At 42.7% G+C, this 24,486-nt stretch overlaps 7 protein-coding genes across 7 annotated transcripts; 5 read left to right on the top strand and 2 right to left on the bottom strand.

Moving 5' to 3' along the window:
- Positions 1–9,402: 9,402 nt before the first annotated feature.
- Positions 9,403–10,699, bottom strand: LOC132788682 (signal recognition particle receptor subunit beta). The gene is made up of 4 exons (XM_060796200.1): positions 10,494–10,699; positions 10,108–10,417; positions 9,924–10,049; positions 9,403–9,858 (listed from the first exon to the last, which is right to left on the bottom strand). Exons 1-4 carry the CDS (start codon positions 10,597–10,599, stop codon positions 9,663–9,665), a joined length of 738 nt encoding a protein of 245 aa, XP_060652183.1. The 5' UTR covers positions 10,600–10,699; the 3' UTR covers positions 9,403–9,662.
- A 512-nt stretch (positions 10,700–11,211) lies between these two features.
- LOC132788683 (guided entry of tail-anchored proteins factor 1) lies at positions 11,212–12,020 on the bottom strand. Its single transcript, XM_060796201.1, has 2 exons — positions 11,849–12,020; positions 11,212–11,793 (listed from the first exon to the last, which is right to left on the bottom strand). The coding sequence occupies exons 1-2, from the start codon at positions 11,918–11,920 to the stop codon at positions 11,341–11,343; spliced, it is 525 nt and encodes a 174-aa protein (XP_060652184.1). The 5' UTR covers positions 11,921–12,020; the 3' UTR covers positions 11,212–11,340.
- On the top strand, positions 12,021–17,121 carry LOC132788681 (erythroid differentiation-related factor 1). Its single transcript, XM_060796199.1, has 6 exons — positions 12,021–12,182; positions 12,234–14,709; positions 14,771–15,002; positions 15,060–15,371; positions 15,436–15,629; positions 15,689–17,121. The coding sequence occupies exons 1-6, from the start codon at positions 12,162–12,164 to the stop codon at positions 16,072–16,074; spliced, it is 3,621 nt and encodes a 1,206-aa protein (XP_060652182.1). The 5' UTR covers positions 12,021–12,161; the 3' UTR covers positions 16,075–17,121.
- A 501-nt stretch (positions 17,122–17,622) lies between these two features.
- LOC132788686 (chorion protein S18) lies at positions 17,623–18,440 on the top strand. Its single transcript, XM_060796202.1, has 2 exons — positions 17,623–17,731; positions 17,828–18,440. Exons 1-2 carry the CDS (start codon positions 17,717–17,719, stop codon positions 18,329–18,331), a joined length of 519 nt encoding a protein of 172 aa, XP_060652185.1. The 5' UTR covers positions 17,623–17,716; the 3' UTR covers positions 18,332–18,440.
- Positions 18,441–19,328: 888 nt separating this feature from the next.
- Positions 19,329–19,937, top strand: LOC132792435 (chorion protein S15). Its single transcript, XM_060801813.1, has 2 exons — positions 19,329–19,439; positions 19,508–19,937. The coding sequence occupies exons 1-2, from the start codon at positions 19,428–19,430 to the stop codon at positions 19,853–19,855; spliced, it is 360 nt and encodes a 119-aa protein (XP_060657796.1). The 5' UTR covers positions 19,329–19,427; the 3' UTR covers positions 19,856–19,937.
- An 813-nt stretch (positions 19,938–20,750) lies between these two features.
- Positions 20,751–21,632, top strand: LOC132792434 (chorion protein S19). Its single transcript, XM_060801812.1, has 2 exons — positions 20,751–20,850; positions 20,944–21,632. Exons 1-2 carry the CDS (start codon positions 20,836–20,838, stop codon positions 21,505–21,507), a joined length of 579 nt encoding a protein of 192 aa, XP_060657795.1. The 5' UTR covers positions 20,751–20,835; the 3' UTR covers positions 21,508–21,632.
- Positions 21,633–23,740: 2,108 nt separating this feature from the next.
- Positions 23,741–24,369, top strand: LOC132788794 (chorion protein S16). The gene is made up of 2 exons (XM_060796378.1): positions 23,741–24,143; positions 24,218–24,369. The coding sequence occupies exons 1-2, from the start codon at positions 23,792–23,794 to the stop codon at positions 24,304–24,306; spliced, it is 441 nt and encodes a 146-aa protein (XP_060652361.1). The 5' UTR covers positions 23,741–23,791; the 3' UTR covers positions 24,307–24,369.
- Positions 24,370–24,486: the final 117 nt, after the last annotated feature.

Genomic DNA, 24,486 nt, shown 5'->3' with positions numbered 1-24,486 from the left:
CCGCAGCAGCAGCTGAATTGTGCAAAGATCTTATGCAACAATAAGATAAATTCTATGCAGACGATATTAAAGAAACTTTTCAGTATATTCTTAGCATTCATTTCATTAACAGTAATATTTCTCTGTTAATTGTTGCTCAAGTTCAATTGATTGCTATTGAGTTTTTAGCCTCTAAATATTGCCAACCAATTTTGGCTGGCGTGTGTCACTTTTCGCTGGTTTTGAGCGCACCAAATTGGTAGCGATTGCGGTGGTGTCTAGCGGTGTTGCTGTGGTGCGTACGTCTGTCACGCCTGGCTGCCCGCTGGCTCAGACAAACAAATAAATTCACTCGTCGACTGCCATGCGTTAAATGTGGCAAATAAACGTGCTCAGAAAATAGTCAACAAACAATTTTTGGAATTTTGTTTTGCTTTATTATATTATATATCATATTTTTATAAATTTATTTGCTGTTGTCGCATAGCAACAATTTGCCACTAACTACGATCGTGTCATTGATAAGTTCAGCAACACGTGATAATCAGCCGAGCGTGCAATAAAGTAACAGGGGAAATACAGAAGTCGAAAGGGAATTGCTAGAGATAAAGTTGAGACAGAGAAGGTTTGCTTATCAAAAGAGATTGCTAGGGAAAGAAGTCTAAGCAGTTGAACTACTTTTAGCAATAAAGAAAGAGTAGCACATAAAATTAACTGGTAATATTCTCACTCAATTTTTTGTAGCATACTTTTTGGGGCCAAACGAAAGTGAAAACAGATTTTGAGCTACAACATTTATTTGATTAAATAATTGTATTGATCGCTGTTGATGAATAATTTATGAGTTGCGCTTCTAATGCAGGAATAATTTATTATCACATCCCGCATACTATTTCGACTTCACTCGACTGCAATGATTAATAATGTTGCCCAAAAACCTCTTCATGGCACTTGGGCCTGCCAAGTCATTCAGATCGTAGACCCTTTTTTTTTGCTCTAAGAGCCCTCTGCCCCCTGACTCGAATCCGAGTGAGTGAGTGAGTGTTGAACACCAAAGTATATTCATATCATTAAGTAGCATCGTCTTCTACTACTTTACATTATGCAATTGCCTTCTTCGAAGCCCTTGCCGTGGCACATAACCTCGTGTGCTGAGTCGGCAAACCAACTAACTACATACATTGTGCTACTATTAACGCTCCACTGACAGTGGCAACACAACACAAGACAGCACAGCACAACAGTAGCGAAACCGAATCCGAAACATACAAATCAGCCGAATGAAACATTCATCGACAGAGTGTAAAAATGCTAAAACGGAGTCAGCTACAAACATTTGGAGGAGAAGCCAACGAGCTGTAGAACGCTCGCGAATCAGCGATGCGATTTGATGGATATTAAAATGACCGTAAAAAGGAATTAAGGTCTGACAGACTTGGCGTTCATCAGCGCACACACAGTTGCAATTGAGTGAATATGCCATGAATATACTTACTATACAATATGTGCCGCATGGCCACATGGCAAATGAAACCCAAAGCAAAACAAAACAAAACAAAAAACAAACGACACAAAAAGCATTAAAAAACAAATCGTTTTGCGGCACAGATTTTTACATATTAACAGAACAAATATGCCACATAAAACCCCAAAAAAAAATTGAATACAGCGCCTGCTCTCAATGTCGGCAAAGTTGCAAGTGGCTTCCTCTTCTCGAGCCCCTCTCAAAAAAATTCGGGGGACTAACAAACGACACAAATCACACGCAAGCCACGCAGTGACAAGGCGCAGCGAATGAGAGATCGGCAGGCGAAAGGGAATGTGAATGGGAAATGGGACGAGCGAAAGAGAGAGGGAAAGAAGGGGAACGGGAATGGTCACAAAACCGCAGAACTTAATTAGTGTCATGTTGTACTCAGGCCGAGACAAACGGAAATCGGCGCAACTAACTGCAGGACGCCAATGTCGGACGATGATGATGACTACCACATAATTTGTGCAAGTGTCAGCAGTCAAAGAGGCACTGTACCAGGGCTGCACAAGCAGCGGGGCTGCAATACTGAAATTTCTGTATATATTGTTTTTATACAAATTATATAATTATTATGATCTGAATTTATAAAGATTCTTATTTACTATTAAGTAGTTTCTTATTTACCTATATTCCATAAATTTAGATTTGAAATGTAATATTACTTTCTTAATTATAATTAATTTTGATTTATGTAACATATACATTGGAATTATACTTTTTATTTACTGTTTTTTTATGATTTATTTTACAATTTAATATTATTTTTTTAATCTTTACTTCTACAATTTAAATTATGCTGTTATGTTAAAGAGAGGCCATTTATTGATGAGAGTGTCTATAAAATTTAATAGTAATCAACATAATTAAAATAACATATTAAAGGGTAACAATATATTACCGAGAACTTATTGCCAATGTTGTATTAAATTTGATTATGAGCAAAAATATTCTTTGTAAGAACTAACAAAATTAGATCGTTAAATCATATAGCTGATATAGTAATAATCTGGCATACATAATTATAGAATTTTCTGAAATTCATATTTTACATAATACATTGTAAGAACTCTTCTCTGCAGCCCTGATTCACATCTCCAAACTGAAGACATTTCGTTCCGTTTGTCGGTTTGTTTGGTTTTTTTGACATAGCTCAGCCAGCATCGTCTTCTTGGTCTTCTTCAGCATTCAACATTGAGCAGTGAGCATTTGCGTCTCTGTCGTCGAAGTCATCGTTGGCCACATAGAGAGAGAGTGATTGCGATTGCAGCCAATTTGACTGATGAGCTACCCACACAACGCCGCAAGCTGTCTGAGTCCGTTTTGTGTGCCACGAGAGAAAGAAAGAGAGATAGCCATCAGTTTGGTGGCCAGGCAACGTGTGAAGTCCATCAATCGTCGTGTCTGTGTCTGGCGTGCGACTGAGCTACCTGCCCCTTGCCCCTGCCCTTGTCCCTGCCTCTGCCCCTGGCCCTGCCACAATCAAGAGACGAACTGGCCAAAAAGCCTTGTACCTGGGTGGGCATGAGATTCGTTTTCATTTTTATGTTTGCTGTCGTTTCACTGGTCGCTGTTGTTGCCCTTCATACGGAACTCACACGTTGTCGCGGGCGCATTAATCATGAGTAGCGGCAACGGCAACGGCGGCGGCTGGCTCCAAAAAATCCACAACACACAAAAACAAATTGAAAAGCGTAGCCCCAATTAGCCGATTTGCCATGGACTAGACGCAAAGGCTGCTGGCCAGGATCGGAGTGTGGTGTGTGTGTGTGGTCTCCAAACTGGATTTGCTTATTATTATTATGATTTTTGTTGCTGTTCTTTTCTTTTTCTTTTTTTGATTTTTTGCTTCTGCGGGTTTTGGGAACAGACATTGACTATAATTGCTCAGGCAAAACATTCGTTTCAATGGTTTGGCTTTGGCTTTTTGGTTGCGCCTCGCTTGTCGCCTCCTTTATGCCGCGCTGGCCACGCGTGCGCTGCACTCGTTCCCACACCCCACTACCCATACCCCCCTCCAATAGGCTCAACACACACACACTCGCACATATGACTAATTTTCCAATTGGAAAATCATGTGCTTTACATATGAAAAAGATTGTTGCGCGTGTCGCTCGGCCAACCATGTGGCGAGTGAGTATAAGTATGAATATATACTACACTATAGTATAGTATAGTATACTAGTATACTATATATATTCACGAAAAAACGCAATTATATCGGTCGGTTGCATTTCGATACATTTGGTTGCCTTACGCCGCACACGACTGACCGCGCATGTTTTCGGCTGGCAGAGCAGCGATCCAAGCCAAGCCTCAAATTATAGAAAATCAAAAGTGTGACCGGCACACACACACACACACAAACACACACATCAACACACACACACTCACTCACAGTCGAATGGATATTTTATGTACTAAATGTATGTACTTTACTTTTGAATTGTTGTGCTTTGCGCCGGCGCTTTGGACAGACGAATTACCTGTGGCTAACCTCTCCTCCTCTCTCTCTCACTCCCTCTCCCCCTCACTCGCATTGTCTGTTGATTAATTTGCCAAAGTCAAAAGCCTTTGATAGACGTTTTTAGCGTGCCGCAACGATGGACCTCTAACACAATATAAGCATATCGTCTCGTACCCGTTTAGCCTCGGCCCTCACCCCCGCCTCCGCCCCCATCTCCCTCGCTCTCTTTCTCTCCCACTTGCTGCCCCATGGAGCGTGCTCAAGTAATTTTGTTGCGCATTTGCATTTAGTGGTTGGAGGCCGCACTTGTTTATGGCCCACACGTTAGCAGGGGTAGTGCAAAAAAAACAAAATAACAAAAAATCATAAAACAAAAAATAAAACTATTGAGATTATCAGCGCTTTGCGCACAGCTTCTAAAAAGGCGATGAGCCTCCAAATAACAGACTGCAATTAACTACATATACAATGATCCATTATTCAAATGATGAGACATATGTATATTCGCATAAAAAAGTTAAGTTCTAATAGTCAAAATATAAATAGTGCTGTAATGTTTAAACAGTGAATGATCTAATAATTATTTGTTGCAATTTTGTACAACAAAATAAATGAACCTCAGAATAAATAAGAAATTAGCAATAGAGTATTTACATCACAAAATTCAATGTCAACCACACAAGAAACGTATAATGTAAATATTGTTAAAATAGTATTTAAATATTAACTTCAAGACTTTGGATTTTTGTATTATTTAAGGTTGTCTAGCATTTCAATAAAATTTCAAAGACGAGAAAGGAAATGTACTACCTTGGGAAATAAGTAAGATTAATTTGATTTCAAAAGAAAAATCTTTCCTTATTTTTCTAAATCAATTTCATTCTTTCAAAGTCATAGTAGAATAGTATTACTACTATTATATTATATAATAATGAATGGCAAAGCCATATTATAAAGACTAAGGCTTATTTAAAGAATAATTACCTCCAATAATACATAATATTTAAGCATAAATAAAATCTATTACAGAGGAAGAAAGTAGAAAATGCTTTTTTTTTGTTATATTAAATTTTAAGTATCACAAACCAATTCATATTTTATATGCCATATTCTATATATAAAAATACCCTAACGAAACAGGTTTGCTTTTCATTCACAATATAAAACGACCATATTTTTGTGTGCTATCAGAATATACATACATATGTATTAAATGTCTCTATCATTGTTTGTTTTATTATTATATTCAATTAAGCCATTTTCCTGATAATTTCTCAGAAGGCTACTACCTACTGCGTCTTTTAAGTAATTAATTGACTTTCTCTTTCTAAACGTGATCCTAAACTTAAAACTATAGCCCCTTTGCTTGACATGATGTTCTGCAAAAAAGTGATTTAAAAAGTGGTAGAATACCTTGACCTTGAAATCCCATTTTATGGCCACAGTGTGAGCCTTCAAGAAGCAGAAACTCTTCGAAAAGGGCTTTCATTTCAGTAGCCCCCCAAATTATTGCATTTAAATATAATTTCGCATAAAAATAAACTTAATGAAGCAGCGCGAGATGTGAAATTGACATGAAAAGCTGGCAGCATTCAGCTTCCAGCTTCCAGTTGCCCAGTTGACTGTGCATTCCACAATGCCACAACGCCACAATGCAAACAATCTCACAGACACAATATGTGCACGCAGAGAGTGCAGTAAACCGTAGACGCGTCTCTCTACTGCCACAGCTCCTGGAATGGCTTAAACCCATAATTATGCATTCAGCCCTCAGACTCGGAGGTAGTACGATGTATGCTGGTTGCTCTCGATGCTCGTGTCATGAGAAACGTTTATGGCCAAACAAAAGCTTCAATTTGGTAACACAAAGTTCGCAATAAAAGCAGCAGCAGCAGCTGCTGGTGGGTCTCTCGATCTCTCGCCGCATTATAATTAATCAAGAAATTGTATGTGCCGAAATCGCAAATAATCATCAATTTGGCTTAAAGCGCGTCTGATGAGAAAGTCTCTCTCGAAAGCGAGCGCCAAATCAAACCTCGATGACAAGCAGAGTGCAAAACTTGAGACTACAGTCTGCAACCATCTCCATCAGCTGCCAGCGAAGTGCAACAACATCAAAACCCATCGCGATATCGTCCAGGCGCTACAATTTGGCGTTACATGAAAATTGGATCGAAAATCAGTCTGAGACTGAGGCTGAGACTGAGGCTGGCGTTTAATTAGATGCCGCGTCAACAAGGTGCTAAATGGGCTGCCATTATGGAGTGGCGTACATCGTTCAGCGTACATTGTCTTCTTCACACTTGGCCAAGGGCCGCGTGGGTCGTGGCAGTGCCAAAAATGAAAGCTAACACACAGAGCGGAAGAGGAGGATGAGAAGGAGGCGACTGTTGATGCTGATGCTGTTGCTCTGGCTGCTGTTTGTGGCAGCTGTCTTCGAACCGGGTACGGCCCAAAAATGTGTCTCACCCGGGGGGCATGCGTTGCTCTCGTTGTTCGACGAACGTTGCACGCCTGCAGTCAGAGCTTGTTGGCTGTTGGCCTCTTGCTGATTATGCAGAGGTGATAATTGCAGTGTCCGGCGCGTCAAGATTTATTTTTTGAGCTTTAACGATGTGTTAAAATAAATTGCATATGTTGAAGGCAGTTGTTGTTGTTGTTGTAGTTGCTCTTGTTGCACCTTCCACTTCTTTTCCACTTCTGTGAGTTGTGCTTGCAACACCCCTGTTTTTCTGCTGCATTAAAAAACCCACAAAACGTCGCAGCCTGTGTACACATAAAAACAATTCCACTCCCCTCGGCCCAAGGTTGCATAATTACCGAGCCGGCTTCGTCAGGCTTATTAAAATATCCACAAAGGGGAGGACTTCATAGTCGTCGCCATATCTTTTCTTCGAAGCAGCAGCAACATCGATCCAATCGAGTCGCACGCCTCGATCGATATATATAATAAATTGTATATTTACTTTCTAAAAGAAACAACCGTGAATAACAATGAAAGAAGCGTAGCGCAGCGCATCGCAGATTTATTGCCCAGTCAAGTCGAGTCAACTAGCTTTTTGGCTTTCAGACTTTGACTTTTGCCTTTTGTCATCGTCGTCGTTGTCCACTACTAACGGTCTCTGGCACTAACGTAATTCAATAGGACAACGCAGCTTTAAACCTCAAATATGCGCAACTTGTCTGCACTTCCAGTGAATTTTTCAGCAGCCCAGCACTGGACCAACTTTTTTGTTTTTTTTTGGCTGGTAATCCGAGCTGGTCAAGAGCATATCATATTTTTTCAAACTGTTCTTAGCTCTCTCCAAAAATAATAATAAGAGACGCCTGTTGCATTTGTCTGCCTAATCAGCTGTGCTTAATTTGCAGCTACTGTGTACGCGCCAACAAGAAACAAAGACGAAGACGAAGACCAGGTCAGAACAGTTTTCGACCAGACAGAGCAGGAGACGAACACGGAGGCGGAGACGGAGACGTCGCTCTTCCGCTTGGCTAAAGCGTGTCTCAAACATATGGAGCGCATTGTCAGCGACGACGACATCGTCGTCTGCAGCTGTAAAAAGTACAAAGTCTGGCTGCACTTGAGGCCCCCAATTTTTTTTCCTTATGTTTTTTGGCTGGAGCGTAGCACGTGCTCCAATGCACATGACACCGAATCACGGCGACTGCAGCCCGGATTGGATGGAGGCAGCTGTTTGAGGGGTAACACAAATGGCAGCAAATGGAACTGAACTCAGGAAGCGATCGTTTAGCTGGGTGTTGAAACTGGACACTTGGCAACAGCGTGGGGTTATAAAGGTGAACTAAGGGGAAGGGTTCTTATAGAAGGAAATCATTTAATGGTTACTAAAGTTCTGCTTTAAATAGTTAAAAAAATTCGTTTCCAAAAAGGAATGATTTATACAGCAGTAGAAAAGCAACAAATTTGGTTAGAGGAAGTATTTATTTAACTTTAACTTTATTCATTTAATTGAAAATTAACAAAAAATAGTCAACTTTGATCATATTTGTTTTTTTCAAAATTGAATAAGTTATGTTATAACGATAGACAACACGATTAGCTGCTTGATGATGATATTTATTAGATAACAAAATAAATAAGAGAAGACGACTGATGAAATCTGCATTGAAAATTAATCAAAATTTTTTTTTATAGTTTTAATGTACAGATATAAAATTTGTAGTAATAAATTGATAACTCTAAATTCCGGTAGGAATTAAAGATGTCCTTCTACAAAATAAATTTTTAGATTTGCCACAAAAATAATTGAAAATCATAACTATAACAATAGATAACACAATTTGCAGATTAAAAATGGTAAAATGATAACTCTAACAATAAATAAAACTATTCGCAACTTAAAAAGAAAACGATTTGATATTAGGTACTTTACAAAATCGTGGCCAAAACAACCGAAAGCCAAAAGGTTGAACAAAGAAACCAAATCTCTTGGAAAGGCACAGATTATTGATCGCTTAGCGCAGTCCTCGCGCTTTTCCTCGAAATTGTGAGCTTGAAGCCATCAATGAAGTTGCCCACCAACGTTGCTGCCTGCCACATTAGCGATGGCAGCTGCCACCACTACAACAGCAAGTATTAAGAGAGCCAACACATCCGTCCTTCTGAGCTTCACTTCCCGTGATCCGTTTTGGCCGTTTGGCTTGATTTCGGCAAATCTTGAAAGCTAACAAAATTCTTAGAAATTCAGCCAGCCTAGAAATTCTATCTAGTCAGCTCGAGCTCATTGATTTTTATGGATGGCGGCTGTTTGATCTTTGGCCGGTCGCTTGATCGATGGATCTCGCTTTGGTTTTGAGGCCATCAGTCAGTCAGTTGAGCTATCAACAGCTGCTGCTGCTGCTGCTACGGCTGCGGCGCCTGCTGCTAATGCTCCCTCAAAAGGTTTCAAATCGCGAAAAAGGTTTGAAAGCTTGCGCATGCGCCAAACATTTGGTCATTGGCTAATAAGTTTCTGGGCCAGTTGGTTGCTCGCTTTTTGCTGGAATTGGCCATTCAATCGTTTTTCAAGCGAAGCACTAAGCATGCATTGATCATCTAATTTTGATTTTTAATCTTTAAGTTGTTAACTTCCCTTGCTTGGCTCAAGATTGAATTCTCTACTTGTATTGTCTGGCATTATTTTTATTGCATACTCTTAGGCTGCGCGAGGTATTTGCCTGACAAGCAAGCAGTGCAGCAAGCAGTTCCTGACCCACATGTTTGAATAATTATTTTAAGCATATTGAAATGCACATAAATTCAACGATTTAGTTCAGAATCAGCTGAGCCAAAAAGAGGCAATGCTTTGCACCCAAAAATAAGCTGCACTACTTGCATGATACGCTACATTTCTGTATGTACTTTAAATTACGAGGTAATTAAAATCCAATAAACAATGCTTTCCAATTCATGAACGATGTTGTTTGTTCCACTTATGTCAATTGTCAACATTTAAAAAACTTTTATTTCGTTTCGTTAATCCTATATAAAAGATAAGATTTTGTAATTATACAAAAAAATGCAATATAAACCTAAATATAGATTTACCGGGAAGAATGGGAAGGGAACAATTCGAAAGAGGATCTAACAATCTTGTGTTTTGTAAATAGCAAACAAAATGTGCATAAGAAGCGAGTGCTTATAAATATCAATTGTTTAGTGGTGATTAATCAGTCGTCCAGCGTTTACAGCAATCGATCGATCCACTGAGTGAGCTGCTTCAATTGATTATCCTTAGCCGAGCTCTCGACGAATTGCACTTGTTGTGAAATGTGCGCGAACTCAAAGTCACGTCCTGGTTTGCCCAGCACAATAGGTTTGTTAACCTCATCGTCGCCCACAGACTGCAATTTGCGACTCCTTGTGTCGCGTACTGTGTGGCTATTAAAAAGAGAGGCACACATTTATTAAATGCGATTAATCAGAAGATGTTTTATGCGACTTACAGTTCCTTCTCCAGCAGTGTCTTAATGACCTGAGAGCTCTTGGCCGTCGTTTGATCCTGTTTGTTACACAATATTAACACAGAGCAGGGCTGTGTGGCGCTGTCCGACAGTATGGTGTACAAAAAGCTGTAAGATAATCGCGGCGTTTAGTTAGAATAATATATTCTACATGTCCTCCACTTACTCTGCCACATCACGAATATCCTTTTGCACGGACACGGAGTCCACAACAAAGACAATTCCTTTGGCGTTGCGTTTGTGCAGCTCAAAGCACTTGTCGCGCACCCGATAATGACCGGGAATGTCCACCAGTCTGGTGGCAGCCTGCTGACCGGAGTAATATTCACCCACGTTCTCCTTGATGGACGTGAAGGTCTCGGGGAATTTGCCATGCACCAGTTGCATGAATATGGCACTCTTGCCCGCCTCACTGAGGCCGGTCAGTAGGAAGTCACGTCTACCCGCCGAGCGTCGCCGCAAGATCACAAAGATTGCTGCAAATCAAGGGAAATGATCAACTGTTGTTGTGTATGCATCGACGTGGCGGCGCTGTCGACGACAACAACTTACCGACAATAATGAAGCCCACTAACAGGGCTATCAATATGGGTGTAAAGTTAACTTCGCCCAACTTCACGGGCGTCCTTTCACGCGTCTTTTCATTTAATTTATCCATTTTTTATAGCAGAAACGTGCAAGTTTAGGGAAAGTGCAATTTTTCGGCGTCCAAATAAAAAAAACTAAATTTCGACTAGACATGCAGCGTGGCCGCAACTTTAAAAGTTCGAAATATACTAGTTAATGTAGCAAAATATACCAAGGGCCAGTTTGTTTACACTGGATTCTAAACAAATTCACATTGTTTACATCAAATGAAGGAATTTAATTGGTTCTTATCATCAAGTTAGCAGGTCCGGTAAATAGCTGTAGCCCTGGATAAAGTAAAAACAGCTGATAACAAAATCAAAACACGAGTGAATCCAAATTTGCCCGATGGTTCTAGGAGCAAAGTTTATTTGTGTGGTTCAAAGTAAATAATCGTAAATTTTTGTATAAATAGAAAAAAAATTCAAACTTAGTTTAGCTGTCTTATATTTCCCACTATTAATTTGCCATTTTTTTATCAAACCAAATGTAAACAAAAAACAGCTGTTTCAGCCACAATGTGGCCATAATAGCAATTTTCTTTTTTGTTGGTTATTTCGACTTTGTTTTGAATATTTGTATATGAAAATGTATCATGCCCATTTACGCATCTATGATAAAATAATAATCACTGCACATTCGCTTGATTTTTGTGAAAATACATTTGTGGTTTATGTATTTGGTATTAATATGGTGATTGTGAAGAGCTAAGCAAACTACATAAGTAAATCGAGCGCTTTAACATTTACATTTAAACATTTACATGAAATATTTACTTTTTTACCAGGCCGTACAGTAAACTAAAGGTGAAATTACAAGAGAACGCCCAAGCGGGCACGGAAATGGCGTTGTAAATGCCAGTGGGAAAGCTTAGCAATCCGCCCAGCGGCGCCAAATTGAAACTATCATCGAAGATCATCACTGCCGAATTGCGATTGCGAGCGCACACAACGACCACAATAAGCGACAAGAGCACTTTCGATGCATAGTAGGCCACTGTATCGATACTCGATTGCTTCAGCACTTCCATTTTTTTGGACATTTGTATTTTAGCCTCAACGTCAGCAACTTTGCGCTCAGCACGCATTGTTTTTATTTTCCTGGCATATTCCCCAGAATGCTGGGCACTGTGCACATTGTCCAATTCCTCTCGTGCCGCGTCCAGTTCTTGTTGCATCTGTGCAGCAGCATTTGTTGTACTTTTCCAAATGCGTGATATTTTGAGCTGCAATTGAAAGGCACATGTAGCGACGTATCGACTGCATTTTTCTTGCACTTACGTAGTTTCTGATAAAGTCTGGCAGGAGCGTGTTGATCAGGCACATCAGCCCTATCAGTATAAACAATTGCATTCTGCGTTTTGTGTTATTAAAATAAAATAGTGCCACAACAAAAAAATTAGTTGAACGTAGTAAAACAGCTGACAGCTGCGTGTGTGTTTTATGTCGATAGGGCAACCCTGTGCAGCTAATACCAGGGATGGCAATAGCAGCAGCAGCAACAGCTGATTGCCGGCATAACAAAAAAAACGCCTGGAATATTCGTGAACAAATTTTGTTTTGTTGCTGTGACGTGAAATGATTAAACACTGCAATGGAAGATAGCAATCAAGAGGTGCGTAAATTAAAAGTGCAATGGCAATTGTTCTAACTTTTTCAATTACAGATCGAACCTTGTCGCAGCATTGGGCCGCATCAGCTCGACGAGGCTGTCAAAAGTCAGGCCATCATTAAGTTGTCGCCTGTCCAGGTGCCAGCGCACTTTAAGCGCCTCGAATGCAACACAAATCTCAATCTGCCACCACTCAACTGGCTGACCACATCGCACAGCAGCCATGGACTGCATCAGGCGCTGTATCAAAATGCGGGTTTCGCCAGCTTTCGCCTGGGACAAATGTTTCCCGATTGTGTGGGCGAAGTGGACGTGGTGTCAGATGCTGAGAACATTAAACAGCTACTAAAACTGCCTTATAGTGCCAAGAGTGCAATCAGCATGGTGGTGCACAAAGTGGGTAACACGCTGTTGCTGGACGAGTTCGATATACAAAAGTATTTGTTGCGCAAGGCGGATGATGATTGGAAATGGTTACGAACCTTCATCCTGGAGCACATTATGGCCTATGGCAATGAGCAGCATAATTTCAGCTTGAAAGAACGTTCTCGTGAGGCGCTGCAAACCAAGAACTTGCTGTCGAAATTCCTCTATCACAGCTTAAAACAAACGGGTGACGTGGACAATGAACTTAATGCTCCCACACAGCTAACGAATCGTCGTGCAAGTTTGCCCATCATTGGACCTGTGTTGCCGGAGCCCAAGATCGAGGAGAATGTGCCCGATCCCAAGTCGAGTCACGCCTTCAATCGCAATGTAGTGTGGACATTCGAGGACATACGTATGCTTATTGGCACCGATATGCCAATCTTTGGTGGCCCCAACAGACCCTGCATCAGTTTGCGACTCCGGGATGCTGCTCAGCCCATCAATGTGCTGACTGGCATCGATTATTGGCTCGACAATCTGATGTGCAATGTGCCCGAGGTGGTAATGTGCTATCATCTCGATGGCATTGTGCAGAAATATGAGATCATTAAGACTGAGGATTTACCCTACTTGGAGAATTCACAATTCTCCCCGCAAGTGGTGCGCAATGTGGCCCAGAATATCTTGGCATTCCTTAAAGCTAATGCCACCAAGGCGGGACATACTTATTGGCTGTTCAAGGGACGCAACGATGATGTGGTCAAGCTGTATGATTTGACCACTTTGTGTCAGAGCCAAAACAAAGGTGGTGAACAGTCGGAACAGCAGCAACAACAGGAGATCAATCCTTTCACGGTGCCCGTGGGCATGTTGCTGTATTCGGTGGCACGCAACATGAAGAATACGCTGGAACACATTAGTCCCAAAACGGCGGGCAACATACGTGCACTTTTGGACAACTGCATCAAGCTGTTGCCTAAGGAGCAATATCCGCAAATTGTCAGCTCATCGCATTACATTCTATCCGATTTACATGTGCCCGCTGGCATTGATCCCAAGGCGCCCAAATTCAACGAATCGCAATCGCTGTACGACGATGATGACGATGATGAAGATGACGAGGATAATCAAGATGAAGAGGAGGAGAACTATGAGTACTATCAAAGTGCGGCTGAAAGCGGTGGCAAGGCAAACGTTGCTGTGCGTCACATTTGCGATGCGTTGCGTGATTTCAAATCTAATGCCAAGCAATCGAAACCTGCTCCGCTCGTTGCCAACACTGTAGAGCGTTGCAACATTTCGCTGCAACACATCAGCGCTGGCATTTCGTGTCTGCAGTACTTTAATGGCAATCAGGAGGAGAAGTTGAAGGAATCGGAAATGCATGCCAAGCAGGAGGAGAAGCAACGCATACTCCACGAAGAACAGAATCCGAATATGGCAAAACCTTTTAATGCTATACCACTGCCCTATGAGCAACTGAAGCTGGTGCCACCGCCATCAGCGTTGCCAGTGCCAACTGAAGTCCAAGCACAACCAGCAAAGAAACGCAGCACAAAGACCAAAAGTAAGCGCAGCAAATCCAAAGAGTTGGCCACCACAGCGAATAGCAACAACAAGCCGACGCAGCAGTTGAGTGCCAAGTTCAATACGCAGAACTTTGGCTCCTGGAATGTGCATCTCAAATTGCTGTTGCTGGAGAAAGCTTGCCTCACGTATGCCACACTCGCCGAGCATCATTATGAGACCCAAAGCTATGGTTGCACGCTGAGAGCTATTGAGTTGGCTTGTCGCTGCCAGCAGGTGCTCAACAAGTACATGGCCAACGTTGTGTCGCAGCAAAGTTGTCTGCTTGGACGTGCTGGTGATTGCTTCTTTCAAATGTCCAAGCATTGGCATGCCATCGAGGAGTATAGACAGCAATACGAACAGTTGGATGAGTCATCGCGACTCATTTCTCTTGAACTGGAGCAGGAGCTGGAAGACAGCGAGCTGCTGAGCTTGGCGCCTGTTAAGAATGTGGAACAGGTGATGCTGCATAGCTGCAAGTGCTACGAAGAGGCGCTGGAGCATGCACAGAGCGCCGAGAGCAATGAGCTGCTGCGTCGCCTGGGAAATGTGCGCAACGAACTGGGACTGAAGTATATGTATTCCGCACAAGGTGAGTAAAAAGTAGTCGCTACTTCTACTGAATCTCTTAATACTTTACTTGCACTTTGCAGAGGAATACAGCACGCTGAAACGCAACTCGGAAGGCAGTCCAGAGACGAAGGATTCAAGCAAAGCTGACGAGGAGCCGCTATATGTTAAACTGACTGTCAACTCTTATGACTGCCTGCGACGTGGCATTGAGGCTTTCACTGCTGTGCAAGACAATGTTAATCTCGCATTTCTCTACTGCAACATGGGCAGATTTATGCGTTTGCGTGCGCATCTCACCATGCCCAATGAGAGGTAAGCACAACTGATTAAAATCCTTGCTTGATATTAACTTATCTTTTGTCTCCTTAGCACCATTGCCTTGGAGACGCAGAAAAACTTCTACAACGAGGCCTTTAACTACTACGAAAAGGCCAAAGATTGCCTCGATACGCGTAAAGCCAACGCTGAGCTGTGGGATCTGGTGCAGTGGGAGCTATCAACGGCCACGTTTACGCTAGCCAAGCAGCTGCAGGACTTTAGTTCAGCGGATAAGAACAGTTTGGCCGAGGCCTCCAAAGAAGTGTTGGATCTACTGCAAAAGTCGCTGCGTCTATGCGATGTGGAGCATGCTGGCGCGCGGCAAGTGCTCTACAGTTTTCGCTCGGGGCTGATACACAAGCGGTAAGTAAAAGCGCTTAAAATGTAATGCAATCTATACTAATCTCTTATCGTTTACACTTTGTAGCATTGCCTCCTTTCACTATGCGCAGCTGCGTAGCTATGGCGTCTCGGAGTTGTCACAGCTGCCGAAAGCAACGTTGCAACTATGCAAATATCATTACGAGAAGGCCACACAGATACTGGAGAGTCTAAAGGAGGTGCGTGACTTGTTGGTGGTGCAACTTGAGCGCATCTCCCTACACGAATTCCTAGCCGAAGGTAAGTGCATCAATTTGCACTCTAAGATCATTTAACTAACTCTTTTTCTCTCTTGGTAGTTTCAACGCATGCGGCACAAAAACTGAAGCAAATGCAATTGGCTTTAGAAATTTGCTTGCAATGTCAACTTGTATTTGGCCACGTCATCGATACTAACAACAGCGTGCACATTGATGACGATGACGAATTCAAATCGCATTTGACGCTCTACGAGAGTCGCTTGCAGAATGCATTGAAAACGCTCATCAAATTGCTGTTAACAACCGGCAAGGATCCGAAACAGCTGTCGGCATTGTACAAGCGCATGTATATGGAAACCTTGACTGGGAAACATGGCATAGGCGCACAGCAATTGGCAACAGCATCGCAATCGCGTTCACACCATTTGCACACGCTGCTAACCCGGCTGAAAGCCATGTGCGGCGCTCAGCCAAGTAGCGACTAGTTGGCTACCCAAGCAGCAACAATCACAACAACACAACAACAATATGGTTTGAGCTCGCTCTCACTCACTCTCACACTCTAGCTCTCCCCCTCGCTCTAGTTTTCGTCTGTCGTGTACGTGTCGTCTTGCAATGTTTATAAAATTTGTTGTTCAGTTTCAAATTTTACACATTTGCATTGACCTGACTTGTGTGTGTTTATTGATGTATTTATTTCGTTCGTTCAATATTTTCAATCACTTTTCATTTGCTTAGTTAACCTCGTCGTTGGCAGCGGCAACCGCCAGACAGCTCCTCATCAGCCTGGGCCTGGACAATGCTGGCAGCGTGCAACTGCAATGCAGCCAAAGCCAACAGCACGGCAACTCTCAAGATCTGTAAAAAAGGATCAAGATTAGACATCTATCGATCAATATACCCACACACACAGCTTACCTTGAAGCAAAGACTAGGCATTTTATGAGCGCAGTGGGGAATTAGTTTTCTGGGTGCTGGGCAGCGGGCGAGCGGCTCTTATAAAGTCGCGTGGCTGCCACGCGAACGTGGCCCACATCAAGATTAGAAGAGTGCTCTTTGCGAGTCTTGCTGCAATCTTGGCCAGCTTCTGTGTTCTGTTAAATATGTTGTTAAACAAGCTCGACTAATCGGGAACTGATGCTTTGCTTTCTACCCATTCTCAGTCTCAGTCCTAAGTTAAAAAACTTGTAACTTATTCAACCCGTAATTTTCCTAATGAAATTCCTTAATTATGGTATAAATATCTAATCACTAAGTGCAAAAGAATTTGAATTATTTTTGTTGCCAACAGCTGTGTAATTGATTTAAGCAAAAATGTTAAATCATAGATTTTTATATTTTCATTACAATGAAATACAATTAAAAACTGTATTGTATGCAACTGAAATGCCGCTTCAATGAAGTGTAGCGCATATGAAATAATTTCAAATCATTTCGGAGCATTTTATTATTATTAAATTTGAATAAATTATAAAGTGCTTAGTACGGCACATTTTGCATAGTTTATAAATTTATTGTAATTTTTATCGTAATTTTTTTGCTTTTGTATATAAATTCTACCAACGCAGCAGAAAGTTCAAGTCAATGCCTTGACTTGCAGAAAACTGTGTCAAGCTCATGCCACAGTGGGGCAAGTGACGCTAAACATTGGCGCAAAATGTTGTGACTCCCACACGGCCACTGGGCACGCACGAGTCATCGTCGAAGCAAAGCCATGATGAGCTTGCGTAATGACGACGATCAGGCGGGAACACTCTCAGACGATGTCGTAAGAGGCCACAGACGCCTGCTATCTGGACCCGCGCCGAATTCGGTTTCTGACTCTTGAGAGTTGGAACGGTATGCACTGCAGTACTTGCTGCACGTCTCCAGCACGGCGACGTCTTGAGATTGCCACAAATAACACAAAGAACTTGTGTTGGGCCAAAACATAGAACAGACAGAGAAACGTCTGCTACTACATTCAAACTTGCATCATATTCGTCACGTAAGCGAATTGTGTGTTGACTTTTGACGTTTTGAACGCTGAGCCATTGCCTGGATTTTTAGTATATAAACAAATCGAGGCACTCCAGTCAGACATTAGTTAACTACCACAAGACAAACTAACCCAATCCCAAAAGCAAAATGATGAAGTTCATGGTAAGTGTCAGCGCATCCTTTTGCCACCCCATCTGACATCCTCCAAACCTCATTCACTTGAAAACATCAACTAACTTCACATTTCTCCATCTTTAGTGCATTTTCGTCTGCGCCATCGCCGCTGTCTCCGCAAATGAGTACGGTCGTCAAGGATACGAACACTCGAAACTTGGCGGTTATGCCTACCAGGTGCAGCCTGCTCTGACTGTCAAGGCTATCGTGCCCGCTGGCGGTTATGGTGGCGGTTATGGCAACAACAACCGTGGATATGGTGGCAACAGCTACGGTCGCAGCATTGAGGTCCCAGTCTCCGCTGTCTACACTTCCAACCGGGGATACGGTCATGGTTATGGTGCACCCGCTGTCGATCGTCAGGCTATCGGTCTGGCCAAGCTCTCCCTGGCTGCCCCCAACGCTGGCAAGCCTCTGGTCTGGAACGAGCCCCGTCAGGTGATCGAGGAGTCCTACGGTCATCGTCAGAGCTACGCTCCTCAGCAGAGCTATGCCGAGAAGGCTCAGGGTGCTTCGGCTGCCGCTGCTTCCGCTGCCGTTGCTGGCAAGAAGAACGAGGGCTACGGCTACAAGAGCTCCGGCTATTAAGCGACTTAATAAAACAGTGAACACATAGGATGCTTAATGCTAAACGAGTTAAGCCAATAAGGCGTAGGATGTAATAAAAACCCAACAAAAAATCATACAAAAATCCAAACATTACATTTTCTTATTACTTTGGGGTATTCGAGTTGAGCTGCAATTGACTTGACAAAAAGTTAAGCAAGTTGTGAATTTATGAATGCTTAAGAAAAGCGAAAGAAAGACACGAAAAGTGCAGACTGAAAATGTTGAAGCAGCAAACAGAAAAAGCTGATTTAAAGTAGCGAACGAAAGTTGAGGTTCAACTGATCTTCAGCTGTAATACTTTTATAGAACCAAAATAATATTAAATGAATAGTACTAATATTTCATTATTAGCAGTGAAATTAACCCTTAGTACTAATAATAATATAATATTTCTTTCTTAACAGTGAAATTAACTCTTAATCAATTTATATTTCTATTGACTTTAAGCCAATCAATAGATTTTCATATGCAACTAAAGTAGCATATCGCATTTCAACATTCAATGTCTGACTTGATGTCCGCTTGTAGCCATGTCAATTGCCAGCTAGCGACTGTCTCTATAAACTATAATACTGAATTAGGAATGTGCCGAGTTAAAAATCCGGAAAACAATAGAGTGCAATACAAAATAAAAAACAAATTGGGGCTACACAAGTCGCACACGTCGTCCGTGAGTTCATTGAGAACTCACAAAGTACTCGTACTTACTTTTGTCTGTCTGGCGAATGAGTCGCAAAGGGGGCGATCGTGGGGTTTGGGGCATGAAACTTATGGCTTATGGCAATGGCTATTGCTATGGCTGTATTATCAGAGTCAACGAAAAACATCGAGTTACCGAGTTACCCAACGATTTTATAACGCTTTCGAGTGCATATTGCACTTATGTACAACACAACAGAACACAATTCAATACATAGCAATTATGAAATCTATGCAAAATTATAAAATAATAATTTAACTCAAATTAGTGTCACGTAAATATCCAGTCTAATTTTTGCATATAAAAGCGCGCTGTGTGGACGAACAAATCATAGTTTCATTGATTACTACAACCAACAAAACTAAAACATTCAACATGAAGTTCCTGGTAAGTAATCCTAGCTACAAAGGAATATTCCTGACAGAGAACTAATTACAACCTTTGTCAATTTACAGATCGCTTTCGCTACCCTCGCTCTCTTCGCTGTCATCAATGCCAATCCCTACGGCCAGTCCCGTGGTGGATACGGCGGCGGCTATGGCGGTGAGATCGCCTACGTCCAGGAGGGTTCCTACGGTCGCGGTGGCGGTTATGGCGGCGGCTATGGCGGTCACAGCCAGCCCCTGTACTCGAAGAACTCGGGTGCTCGTGCTGCTGCCGCCGCTGCTGCTAACAATGGCGCTGTCCGTCCCGGCCGTTACGATCAGGTTGCTGTCCTCGGTCTGGAGATCGATGGTGGCTACAACGCACCCAGCTATGGCAGCTATGGTGGACGTGGTGGCTACGGACGTGGCGGCTACTAATGCGTGTCTATTGAGCAACGATTTGTTCAATGGAGCAGCATCTCAATGAAGAAGCTGCAGTTATGCTGTGACAAAATAAAAATGCAAAACAAACGCGCTTGAACGCCGTGGAAAATGTTGAACAAAAAAATACATTCTTTTTTCTGCTACTTGGTTGGGGGTGCAAAAAATGTTGCATACTTTTGAGCGCGCTGTTTAAATTGGTTCACAGCCAAGCGGAAGCAACGCGCAACAGGAATGAACCAGTTCCTGTGAACAAGTTAAAGGTAAAGGCGATTGATATGAGCAGTTGAAGTGAGCTTAAAAGGGTTTTAGTTGTTAAACAGAAATTGATTAAGTCGAAAGGAATAATAATAATATTATGAATTCAAGAACAGGACAACTGAGCTGCTGATTTTAGTAAACAGCAAACAGTTGAGCTGCATTGAGAGAGAGAGAGAGCAACTTAAGCTTGTAAAGTGCACAGAGACAGCAGCAAGCGACTGGCTGCTTATCCGGCTGCATGCTCTCACGCAGCATCAGCTACACTTGGCTACACACATTCGGAACCGCTTTCAACTGACCGCCATCCCCCATTCAAATGCGATACTGCGTTACGAATGATGCTGTGGAGTAAACAAGTCGCAGCTCGAGCTGTTGCTGGTTGTTGGCTTTGATATGGTCAACAGTATTGTTGTGATTTGCAAATGCAAGAAGAGAAAACAGAACAGAACAGAACAGAATTGAACATCTACTGAGCTGGAGATGAGCAAAGTTTGAGCCGCCCACCGAGCTGTCGACGATGACACTAAGCTGAGCTGAGCTGAGCTGGCTGCTGAGCTTAAACTCGAGCGCCGTGATAAATTTTGTACCGAGATCACGTTTCGAGCGCTTCAATTATTTTGCTTATATAAAGAAGTGTGCTTGGCATTTGGTTTGTTAATTGTGCCAACTGTTCCAAGCAGCGAGCGCTACCCGAAAAAACTAAGAAGCAAACAGCCATGAATAAATTCGCCGTAAGTAACTCACCGTCTCCAACGTCTTTCTTCCCACTTCCCGGTTCCGCACACAGATGACTTACCTACCTCTCTCTCTTGTTCTCTCTTTAGACTCTCGCTATCTTTGTCTGCGCCTTGGCGCTTGGCAGTTGCAATCCAGGATACGGCAGCGGTCCCAGCTATGGCGGTCATGGCCATGGACACCGCGAGATCTCCAGCTATGGACAGCGTGAGAACAACAATGGCGCCGCTGCTGCCGCAGCTGCCGCTTCCGGTGGCAACGAGCGTCCCGTTGAGATCGTTGCTGGCGGTCCCCGTTATGGTGGCAGCGAGCATCTGCGCCCCATTCTCTTGGACTCTGGCTACAATGGCGGTCACTCCGGCTACGGCCAGTCGATCGGTCACCGTGGCGGCTATGAGGGCGGCAACAGGCACCATGGCAACTCTGGCTATGGCCAGCAGCGCGGCTATGGCCGCCCACGTTGGTCTGTCCAGCCTGCCGGCGCCACTCTGCTGTACCCCGGCCAGAACCATTACCGCAGCTACGCTTCTCCCCCAGAGTACACCAAGGTGCTGCTGCCCATCCGTGCCGCTGCCCCCGTTGCCAAGCTGTACGTGCCCGAGAACAACTATGGCAGCCACGGTGGCTACCAGAACGAGGGTCCCCGTTACTAGAGATCTTCTCGAGCGTGAATCTTGAATCTTCGCTTTCATCTTCACTCGCTCCGTAACCAACAACGGGAATGTTCGCTGTTCGCACAGCGTCAATAAAAAATTCATCATCAGCATAAAAGTAACAACACATTTCTGTCTTCTTTGTAAATACGGTCACACTTTTCGAGAGCGTGGCCTTGAGTGGCGCACAGATAAGTGTTTGATAAGCGGTTCCGGTAAAGCACTCGTATTTTTTGGGTTTTGTGTTTGTGGGCGCATTTGGAACAGCTGAAGTCACAGCATCAGTCACAGCAACCGCAACCACAACCGCAACAGCTGCAGCTGTTTTGTTGTTTGCGAAATTTCGATTTGATTGCAAGCTAATGAGAGCTCGAGAATGCCGAGCGTGACAACTGACTGCATTATGGCTTATAAAGAGTTCACTTGAGTTGCTTGAGCTTCACCAAAAGAAGTCAGCGATTTGTTGACCAACATTTTCAGCTATAACTCATTTCTGAGCAAATCGCTTCAACTTCAATCTTCAGCTTAAAAATGTCGGTTGGATTGCATATATTCTATTTGCAAACAAACGTGATTTATTTTAATTTGAATAAATATTGATTATATGCTATATACATTCAATACTCTAGAATATGTAATATATTTCTATTGTTATTTATAGATGTTATTCATATTCCTAAGGGTTTCTCTCTTATACTAGTCATCGTACTATATATTAGATTCAAACATATTAAAATCATAGCGGTTCAACTGAAAAAGATCAATCGATATTTACAAATTCATGTTACTATTTCTACAGTAAATATGTCTCTTTCTTTAAAGAGACACTTCATCATTTACTATTCAATATCAGTAAACATCTCAAAGTTCTAAATATTCAATCAACGGAATTCGTTAAACATATGTTAATATATGTTAGTAATTATGCATAGTTTGTCATTCTATACTGAGCAACCTATGTAATATTTTACCTCGACCTAAAGAATGTTTATAAATTTGTTTTATTTTTTCGTAAAGTGCAAGTATTGCAACATTGAAGTATATTTTCTAACTTATTTTTTATTTAATTTATCTTGAAGAACCCAATCTAAATATAACACGAAGAAAAAAATGATCTTTAATCTTCAAAAATATATTATCAACCCTCGCAGTTTAAAGTTGTAAAGTTCATAAATATATTTCAAATTTCAAACTAGCATTTTCATGCAGTTTTTCCCAAAGCTATTGTCACTGTAGAACAGCCATGCACTATAAAAAGAGCTTAAAGCTCTCATTGAAAATGGCGCTTCACATTTGAAAGATGCAAGACTCACACATACACAGACACCTACACTCGTATTCATAGTAAACTCACACGTACACAGCTTGAGCGTATTGTAGGTGAATCAAGCAGAAGGCAAAACTTGAACTTGAGCTTGGAACAAGTTCGATTATCAGTTGGAAGCAGGTAGCTTGCTGTTTCAGATTGTGGCTAGACAATGCTCAAGGTGAAAAGCCAAAGAGTGCAACGGATGCGTGGACTTTGAAAGAGCTGTTGCTGTTGATGTTGCTGTTGCTGCTGTAGTGCTGCATACCAGAGCGACTTCAGCTATCATCATCATGGCATATTAGAGACGACGCACGAGACACGAGACAATGTTGCATAGCGCGTGAACCAAAATGTTGATGATGATGCTGCTGCTCAGCTCAGTTCATTGAGCAGAGACGCAGTCACCGTCAGCAGCAGAGTTGAGAGCTGAGTGTGGAGATGATGTTGTGGGCAGGTAGCCAAGTCAAAGACCTGATACCGCACACGCCAAATGCGAGCTGAGCGTGCTAAGCAGGGGGAAGCCGATATCAATGGAGAGCAGCGGCAAGGGAAGCGACTGGGGAAGAGGTGCAGCTAGAGAGGGGGAGACAGAGCTTGTCATAATGTCGTGTCGCAAAAAATTGGCGCGCAATTTTCAAGAGTAAACCCGACACCGAGCGAAACCATCGACACCGAACTGTAACCGAAGACTGCGTCTCATTTTGTAGCCTTATCAATTAAATGGGGCGTTACTCGACTTCTGTTCTGGAGGCTGCTGTTTGCTGTTGCTGTTGCTGTTACTGCTTCTAGCCGGCCCCAATGTTGCTGCAAGTTTCGTCATGACTACGGCGGGAGTTCAACTTAGGGGTTTGGTCACGTAAACGCGCACACACAAATCGCTGGCAAAGTGAAATACTATGGCTATAAAAGCAATTTGGCCATGCGCAGTTGTTAATTAGTTTTGCAAACAGTCACCTCCTCGCACCATCAACAAAAATGTCCGCCAACTACATGCGTCTGCTCTGCCTGCTGGCCTGCGGCATCTGCGCCACCATGGCCAACTCCTACAGACAAGGCAACATCGGCTATGCTGCCCCCAGCTACGGTGGCCAGTCCTATGGCGAGTATGTGAAGAACGCCGAGACCGCTGAGGCTCAGGCTGCTGCACTCACCAACTCCGCTGGTGCTGCTGCCTCGTCGGCCAAATTGGACGGCACTGACTGGTATGCGTTGAACCGTTATGGCTGGGAGCAGGGCAAACCTCTGCTGGTCAAGCCTTACGGTCCTCTGGACAAGCTCTACGCTGCTGCTCTGCCACCCCGTTCCTTCGTTGCCGAGATTGATCCAGGTGGGTTACTTAGAAACTAATTTGAATCATCTTCTTCAGCATACTAAGACTTTGCTTTCATTCTACATTTGCAGTCTTCAAGAAGAGCAACTATGGTGGTCTCTATGGCGAGAAGACAATCGTGCTGAACACTGGCTCCAAGTTGGCCGTGTCCGCTGCCTAAGCGAAACTAGTCTGTGTTTTTAGCTGAAAGTCTTAAAATAAATAGTGATAGCATAAAGTGAAATGTTGACTGTGTTTTTTCTTTGAAATGGTTTCATTTGGGTGGGAAATTTCTCTTTAGCACTTCTCAAGTCCATACTTATTATTATTATGAGTAAATTCAGTTTTTATTTGCAAAGTT

Source organism: Drosophila nasuta, chromosome 3 (genome assembly GCF_023558535.2).
Source record: "Drosophila nasuta strain 15112-1781.00 chromosome 3, ASM2355853v1, whole genome shotgun sequence".
Taxonomy (NCBI): Eukaryota; Metazoa; Arthropoda; class Insecta; order Diptera; family Drosophilidae; genus Drosophila; species Drosophila nasuta.
Note: the sequence above shows the minus strand (reverse complement) of the source record. Positions and strands in the feature narration are given on the sequence as shown.